At 33.1% G+C, this 9,704-nt stretch overlaps 1 protein-coding gene across 1 annotated transcript in view; it reads left to right on the top strand.

Annotated features, from left to right (window-relative positions):
• Window positions 1-224: 224 nt before the first annotated feature.
• The window catches only part of LOC132718199 (chromatin assembly factor 1 subunit A-A-like), a 29,032-nt gene continuing 19,552 nt past the window's right edge, over window positions 225-9,704 (top strand). The window contains exon 1 of the mRNA XM_060701841.1: window positions 225-366. Coding sequence (XP_060557824.1) covers window positions 330-366 — 37 coding nt within the window. The 5' untranslated portion in view covers window positions 225-329. The remainder of the gene's footprint in view (window positions 367-9,704) is intronic.

The following is a 9,704-nucleotide window of genomic DNA, read 5'->3' as shown; positions in this document are numbered from 1 at the left end:
CAGGAAATATTGTGCCTCGGGTGTGTTAGTGAAAGGTGTGAGAGAAAGTAAAAACCTGAAAAATGAACATGATCAGGACAGTGAGAGACATTGAAAACTTCTAGTCATTGTTAAAATATTTTTATTAGTAAGGGTGAAAGAAAGATTTAAAAGTAACAACTAATACTGTATCTTAACCACTGCCTGTTTGTAGGCAGGGTGACAATGTTCCAAAATATAAATCGAGCATATCGTCCGGATTCGGCACGGTGAAAAGAAAATTATCCAGGTTTCCGGAATTTACGCGCCAGTTTCAACCTTTGTTATTTATTTGGGATAGAAAAAAAATTATGGCGAAAGTAGACTGCATGAACAGTATGAAATTAGGTAAAGTGATTCAAATTAAAGATAGATTATTTTTTCAAATTCAGGCCCCTAAGTCCTATTTTAGAAATTTGTGTCGGGGAAAATGTTTGCTCAAATTATTCCGTTGAGTGTCATATATTCATAATATTGCGTGGATATATCCAGTGTCACAATCTGGTTATATTTCTGTGTATGGCAAACATAGCACCGACGTTTTTCCATGATAACAAAAACAAGTATGCTGCTGAATGTACCCCCATGCAACCAAATTTCCCAATTCCATGGGCTACTGATGCAACTAGTCCAACTTATTAGACTTGTCAAAGAGACACCGAGATAATTTTGGACGGGCGCTGTCTTTTTCCAAGTCCAACCACGAACTGCATTTTTATGCACGGACGCTTCCCAATTAGAAGTTGTTGGGAGCGAAAACTAGAAAAGTTTCAAAGAAACGGTCTACATTACCTGAAAGAGAATCGTTTTTTATGCAAGGTTCCAAATTATCATACTTCAAAGTCGAACAGAAGTCTAAATATTCCACTTTAATTTTTTTAATCGTTGAAAATTATTGAAAGCGGCCATATTGGAAAGCGGTGTCATGGTAAATTTGTAAACACTGGTAAAATCCATGGTGTAACACAGGTATCGGTGGCAATCGATTGTATTTGCCAAGCTTTATTATACAATTTGTTTATGTCAGTGTTCCCATTTACGCACATATGTGCGTATTTTACGCATAAATAACAAAATTCACGTACAGAAATTTAGGCAAGAGGGTAAAAATACGCACAGAAAGTCGGAAACTTAATCATGTTTAATTAAAAAATTATTCTTTTGAGCAATTTCTCAAACAAAAATCACTTAAAGTGCATTGAAATTGATGAAATGTGGGAAATTCTCCGAATTCACAATGAAGTTTACAGATCCCCCATTGGGAATTATTGCCGTAAATTACAAATTTGAAATTTTTGTTTTACGATATCTGTAAGAATAGCCGATGAAAAACAGTCTTAAAATATAAAAAAATATTAATTCTAATATAATTGTAATCAGCAACAACTGGAATTGTGAATGTTTCTGCAGAAAACTGACGAACTTTCATTTGTCACATATTTTTGCGATGCCGATTTTGTTAATTAAAAACATCAACAAAAGGGAAGCTTTGTTTTGTTCAAAGGTGTGTAGTTACAATTTATATGCTGTTTATGAATTTAAATAACTTAAATAATGGTTATTTTAATTGAGATGGAGATATAGGCCAGTATGTGTTAGTCACAATGAATTTTACTTAATGGGGGGGGGGTGGGGGGGTGGTTTAGTGAATCTTGAAGGAAACAGCATAATTGTCTGATGTATGATTTTGGAATTATCCTTAAATTTCATATAAATATTGTACAAATTTATGTACCCCCTGAATTTTTATTTTACCCCCAGTTTTCAAAGGTAAGGGGTAAAAATACCCCCAATGAAAAATAGAAGTAGGAACACTGTATGTTATTTCACGGATTTATATTACAAGGATCGGACACTTTCGTTTAGCTTAAAGTCCCGTCGCGCGCATGCGCGGAATCGGATAAAGGTTGACAGAATGAGATGGCGGAACGTGCGGAGTACAAAATATGACAGATTTTCACCGGAGTATGTGGTGTTATTGCAGCTTTGTGAAAAATTATACACATATGAATGTATTGATACAGTATTATTTTGTGTCGCTAAAGTATTATAATATGAAAATATGCTGATAGAACGCTGCAACGCTTAGTTAAAAAGTACCTAATTTAAAAAAATATTCGCCTATTGTTTAGGCATACTCTCTACACTTCGCCGCCCTTTTACTTCAAGCACGAATTATTACCGCGATTCAGAATAAGATAATTATTTTTTACATGGTTTCATGATGGCATTGCAAAAAAAAGTTTCTTGATTGCTAAAAAACTTTTAAAGAAATTCATGTTTGAAATGTGTCTTTATTTCTGTGAATTATTTCCAAATGATTTGTACATTTTTTACTTGATTACCTGTATAATTTATTAGTATAAATATAGTAAATATTCTACTAATTATATATAATAAGTGTATTAAATATTTTTTCAGATCATTCTAGACAAGCATTTCTATATAGATGAATTCATTAGATTGGCAAGGAAGAAACTTTTATTGGCATAGAGAACAGCTGTTTTATAATATTATTTTTTATTTTGAAACATAATTTTTTCATAGATATCCTAAACAATTCACGTCAAATGATTTATTTATCACATGTTTATTTTCATTATTTTTCAGAGAAAGGACTATACAAATTTAGTTGTATATTTTCAATTTCATTTATAAATGTTAATAAAGAAAATAGATTTACATTGTATTTATATATATCCTCTTCAGAATCATTTTCTTACCACATATGCCATGGACTGTAGTTAAAGACCGCGCATATACAAAATATACATTCAAATTATATTTGTTTTTGAAGATTGAGTGTTGCAATTATCACATGTAACCTTGTAATGAAAGTTTGGAAATAAAGTTTTTTAATTATCACTTACCCCCCTTCAAACGTAATTAAACTTGAAAGAAATTTAAGCGATGTGTAAAAAATAATCAATAGTTACTTTTATTTCGCAAAATACTGACTCAAACAGTAAAGATTTTTATTGTTTTTCTAGCGCTACATTAAAAAGTATAATAAATATCTTTCTACAGGCATTCAAATAAAAAGAATAATTAAAATATACGGATTAAAATATACGAGTGACATTAAAAAGGCCGGAATCGAGACAGCCACACGAGAGAACTTTACTGTTACGATGATAGTCTACTTCACTGCACCGACATTTGAAAACAGATTTACAAAAAATAATAATGATACAAATGATGAATGAAATTTAAATATTCTATGAATATGGCAATATTGACAATCTCGGCAATATTTTGAACTAAAAAATGAATAAATTTTCTTCACGTGTAAAGGCCGCAATACATAATTACCCGTAAAACAATTGTGCGTTAATAAATTTGACTACATAACCCAATAAATCTTAAATATTGCATCTTTGATCATCTGTGAATAACTTACATCGGCTTCTTTTTTGTTTTGAAACTGAAAATATTATGGTACCGTAATAATAAATTTCAAATACCTGCTTTTTATATAAAAAATGTAAATTTACCGCGGATTTCGTCAAGTTAATTTTTTAACCGTCGTTGCGGACAGATAAGCTGTACCTTTAAAAAATAAATTAGATATTTGAATTAACCAAGTATTTTTCTTCAAAATAAACTTTAAATTTCCAAAATCGGATAATAAATGAAAAAGCTATATGGTATTTTGTAAAGTAGGTATCCGTTGCGAACGGGCAGTTACGCTTCGCGCCGGTAAATTATCGATCGATGTACCTTTATCGGGTGCACGACAAGATATTTAAGCATTTATATAGGGTTAACTGGGAGTGTCCGATCCCTGTAATATAAATCCGTGGTTATTTATATGAATTATTGCAGGAATAACTCTTTTATTCACACACAAATATTTCGGCATTAAAAAGAGAATGTGTAAAGGAAATTATGATAACCTTACTTAGAAATTAAATAGTTTATGATGTCCGATGTCAGATCATACTGCATTTAAGTCCGTTTAAATTGTCAAATTAGATATTATTAAGTTGGATTTTTTAACATCTGTGATCATTAGGTGAAATTTCTGAACTACCTTTTTATTTTATAACCCTGCCATGATTTCCCACATACAGTGTTCAATCTAGAACAAATTCCCAGGGGGCCCTACGGGCCCATAAACTTTTCAAAAGGGGGTCATTTGAGAAAAAAGGGGGTCCACACTTAAAAAAACATCAAATTCAAATAAGGTATTGAATCTTTTCAGTTACTTGTTCACGTACCATAAAATATAAGACCAAAAACGGTTGCAAAATTCCAAAACAATCAATTCACTAAAAAAATGACATTATTTAGACCTTTTTAGCTCGACTATTCGATAAGAATAAGTAGAGCTATTGCAGTCACCCGAGCGTCGGCGTCGGCGTCGGGGTCGGCGTAACCACTTATGTTAAAGTTTTTGTAATAGTTCAAATATTTTCAAAGTCCATTGACATATGGCTTTGAAACTTTGCACACTTGTTCACCATCATGACCCCAACCTGTAGACAGGAGGAGGTAACTCTATCAAGCATTTTGACAGAATTATGCCCCTTTTTCGACTTAGAATTTACGTTAAAGTTTTTGTAATAGTTCAAATATTTTCAAAGTCCATTGACATATGGCTTTGAAACTTTGCACACTTGTTCACCATCATGACCCCAACCTGTAGACAGGAGGAGGTAACTCTATCAAGTATTTTGACAGAATTATGCCCCTTTTTCGACTTAGAATTTACGTTAAAGTTTTTGTAATAGTTCAAATATTTTCAAAGTCCATTGACATATGGCTTTGAAACTTTGCACACTTGTTCACCATCATGACCCCAACCTGTAGACAGGAGGAGGTAACTCTATCAAGTATTTTGACAGAATTATGCCCCTTTTTCGACTTAGAATTTACGTTAAAGTTTTTGTAATAGTTCTAATATTTTTAAAGTCCATTGACATATGGCTTTGAAACTTTGCACACTTGTTCACCATCATGACCCCAACCTGTAGACAGGAGGAGGTAACTCTATCAAGCATTTTGACAGAATTATGCCCCTTTTTTCGACTTAGAATTTACGTTAAAGTTTTTGTAATAGTTCAAATATTTTCAAAGTCCATTGACATATGGCTTTGAAACTTTGCACACTTGTTCACCATCATGACCCCAACCTGTAGACAGGAGGAGGTAACTCTATCAAGCATTTTGACAGAATTATGCCCCTTTTTCGACTTAGAATTTACGTTAAAGTTTTTGTAATAGTTCAAATATTTTCAAAGTCCATTGACATATGGCTTTGAAACTTTGCACACTTGTTCACCATCATGACCCCAACCTGTAGACAGGAGGAGGTAACTCTATCAAGTATTTTGACAAAATTATGCCCCTTTTTCGACTTAGAATTTACGTTAAAGTTTTTGTAATAGTTCAAATATTTTCAAAGTCCATTGACATATGGCTTTGAAACTTTGCACACTTGTTCACCATCATGACCCCAACCTGTAGACAGGAGGAGGTAACTCTATCAAGTATTTTGACAGAATTATGCCCCTTTTTCGACTTAGAATTTACGTTAAAGTTTTTGTAATAGTTCTAATATTTTTAAAGTCCATTGACATATGGCTTTGAAACTTTGCACACTTGTTCACCATCATGACCCCAACCTGTAGACAGGAGGAGGTTACTCTATCAAGCATTTTGACAGAATTATGCCCCTTTTTCGACTTAGAATTTACGTTAAAGTTTTTGTAATAGTTCAAATATTTTCAAAGTCCATAGACATATGGCTTTGAAACTTTGCACACTTGTTCAACATCATGACCCCAACCTGTAGACAGCAGGAGGTAACTCTATTAAGTATTTTGACAGAATTATGCCCCTTTTTCGACTTAGAATTTACGTTAAAGTTTTTGTAATAGTTCAAATATTTTCAAAGTCCATTGACATATGGCTTTGAAACTTTGCATACTTGTTCAACATCATGACCCCAACCTGTAAACAGGAGGAGGTAACTCTATCAAGCATTTTGACAGAATTATGCCCCTTTTTCGACTTAGAATTTACGTTAAAGTTTTTTGTAATAGTTCAAATATTTTCAAAGTCCATTGACATATGGCTTTGAAACTTTGCACACTTGTTCACCATCATGACCCCAACCTGTAAACAGGAGGAGGTAACTGTATCAGGCATTTTTTTTACTATCAAGCACTAAGAATAGTCGAGCATGCTGTCCTACCGAAAGCTCTTGTTTGAGAGTTCTGTTAGCGTTGATACAGGCTCAATTTTAAGAACTGATTGGTAAAGAAACGATGACATAATGTTCAAAGAAACAAATGAATCTTATTTCAATGTTACCAGGGATATTTGATAATAATGTTCAGTTTTTTAATCAGCGCCCGATATATAAAAGAAAATCATATTTCCCAATTAGCTTTGTTGATGAAGACTATAAACTTACAATAGTCGCTAAAAACATTTACCCTTCTCAATATATCCAAGCAAAAAACAAAGTGTCAACAGGTGCTAAGACAATGTATATTGACATACCATACCTTTGATCTTTTGTCAGGGCAGCAGTTCTTACGTCACGCTTAAGATGTCTGTATTGATTAATGATATGCACAATGTTTTAGCGCCGACCAGCCAAAGACCAATCAAAGTTTATTTACTCAATTGTCAGACACTCCCTAGCCAATCGTGTTTGATTAGCTCCATCTTTAAGACTTTTTTAATTGGATGAAGGCGTGTTCGTAATAATTTATGTACACTTCTCTATAATTACTACTCACACTTTTCACAAATATATATATTTTTTTTTCCTCCGGAAAGTTATGACATATTTATTTGTTTTGACCGTGAAAAAACTATAACTACACGCACGTATTGGATTATCTGTGACAATTTGTTTTGTTTATAAAAACTGTGACTCATAAGTAAGTAATAGTTACGGTACAAAGAACAAGTCTTACAACTATCTTACCAACATGCCCTTGTTTTTCTATACAAACTTCAGTTTTGAATTCAGTATTTATTAATATTATTCACAAGAAACTTTTTTTATGTACCTAATCAGGTTTAAGAAAGCATCCTAATGTCATTTAGGACATTTTCTATGAGTGCGCCCATCGGGCCCACAGTTGAATTTGTTTTGCGCCAGTGGTCTTTTCAGGGGGTCAATGGCGCAATGGCGCGCTCTATATTGAACACTGCACATACGAAAATACAATGTAATTGTAGGTACATCTTAATGAATTATAATTATACTATACATGATGAAGCAAAGAAGAATTTCAATTTATATTACACTCCATATCAATTTCTAGTTTATTATCTTTAAAAGAAATTGAGGACGGTTGTGTATGGGAAGAAGTTCAAAACAACCAAAAATAACTTTAAAACTCTGAAAAAAAAAATCTTAAAATTTCTAACTATAAAATGGAATTTCAGACAGTCCTCAGTAAAATACCATTGTCGCACAGATTTGACGGGGTTTATGATAAAAACACAGCAAGCGGAAATTTAGTGACCGTTATTTAGATGTTGAATAGCATAACAATGTAAGACAGATGGGAGAAATGTTGGAACGACTGTCGCAAAAGGCACCAAAACCTCTGATACCCATTAAAAATTCCATGTTATCTAGTTCCCGTTGAACGGCACCTCGAATGTGTCACTTTGAAAGATCCATGATTACCGCCGTATTATGTACACATCTGTGGATGTTGATTAAAAATTTCAACATTATTATGTTTAAGTGATCAATTCTGTTTAAAACCGGCGAAAGGAGCACTTGAACCTACCAGAGCCGTCTTTGGCACTCCTGTGTATTTATGTTTCTATTTTGCAGTTTCAGGCGTTTTTGGTGGGGTTTTTTGGAGGGTGGATACATGAATGTGGATAAGTTTTTTCTGTTTCTTTACATTTTTCTGCTTGCTTGCCGAACCTTGTATTGATAATCATTATCTGTTTGTTACGGTTCGGTATACATGTATACAATATGATAAACAAGGTGAACAAGGAAAGGCGGCGTTCAATGAACGCAAACCCCACACGACCCAGGAACATGAACCATTGGCAAGGAGCCCAGGAGGATCCTAAATTAAAACGGGAGAGGGCGCAAGAGAGAGCTCGGGCAGGCTTATCACTAAAATGTACTTGAGAAGGAAATCAAAGAAAATTAATAAATGAATGATTAATAGGACCACTAAGTTAACGAGCACAGGGGAAGGGGATAGGAAATTCGGGGGAGGGGGCGAAATAAAACTAGGGGCAAAGGGAAGAAACTTACCATAGACGAGAAAACAACAAGGGACACAAACAAAAGTGTCACCAAAACAGTATGAAACAACAAGACATACACCTTATACATTTATAAGTCTCTTAATCTGTTCATTTGAAAATTCTGATCTTCTCAATGACTTTTTTTTTAATATATATCCTCTACTTAAAATTTATTTCAATTAAAATATGTGACCCTTCCTTAATAGTTAGTTACACAGCATATGGCTGGATCACAATAAAATTCCCTTTTAGTAAATTAATAAAGTACGTCAAGAAGACATTTAACTTTATCAATAGGTTTAATTTGGTATTATATATCGGCAATCGGTGAAAAAGAGCTCTTGAAATATTATTTGTACAAATACTGAATAATTTGAAGTGTATTTCAAATAGTTTCCTTCAATATTTCTTTTACGTTCTTAATTATCATATAAATATGCATGTATAAATGAAGTCAGTATTTTATCCGAGAGTGACATTTGGCAGTCATTAGCAGTAAACAAGAAGGCAAACCACCAATTGATAAATGTTGAGTATATGGATTAAAATATTTAAAAAATATTAAACGACAGTACTTGTACAGAGCCTATTTGCGACCATTGCATTTTAGGTTAAATACAATGATACTTTTCAATAGTATTTGATAATGCACATATTTATTAAAAAATTATGAATAGATTTATTTCCCCCGATATTTCTTTTAATTTAATCTTCATGCGTAACCCACACTTACCTGCTAGACACACTGGTAGCTACTACCAGCTTTCACGGAATCGATTTTTTACGATGACGTCATAACATGTCCGCCTAAGATATAGTAGACAGTACAAATTTGAAATAAATCGCATGTATGCGTTAAGACAGGTACAATCTACTATTTTTTCTAGGAGAAGTTTGTACTAAAATTTATATTCTATTGATCTTTAGAGGTAATTGAAGTTACTTTCAGGTTTAAGCAGTAAAAATCAGTCCAAACTATCGATAGTGTTACCGGTAGATTTTCCGTGCGTAAAAATGACAGTTAAAATTAGGCGTAACGGTTTGACAGTAAGAAAAAAAAAGTCTGTAAAATGGGTCAAACCGTTCACGCCAAATTAATTAGGCTACTGATGCAACCATTCCCACAAAGTGGCAAGCCGTACAGCTAGCCAAAAGTTCTAGCCGTACGTGAGTCACGTACGGCTAGCCAGGACACATAATTTTGTCTAGCTGTAACTTGTAAGGCACTTTTCAAAATTGTATGAAAGTTGAAAATGCAAATGTTATTAGATTTTAAGCAAAAACAGGCATTTATCGTCGTATATTTACTTTAATAAAGATGCTCCACCATTTTGTAGAAAAAGAAGAATACGAAGGAAATGCAAGCGTTGTCATCTTGTCAAAGTTACATGACACATTATACAAAGTACATTGTATGCAAAGTTATATTTATGATTGAATAA

The sequence above is a fragment of the Ruditapes philippinarum genome, unplaced genomic scaffold (assembly GCF_026571515.1).
Source record: "Ruditapes philippinarum isolate M1 unplaced genomic scaffold, ASM2657151v2 ctg143_1_1_1_1, whole genome shotgun sequence".
Taxonomy (NCBI): Eukaryota; Metazoa; Mollusca; class Bivalvia; order Venerida; family Veneridae; genus Ruditapes; species Ruditapes philippinarum.
The sequence above is the reverse complement of the archived record's forward strand: the minus strand, read 5'-3'. Positions and strand labels throughout refer to the sequence as shown.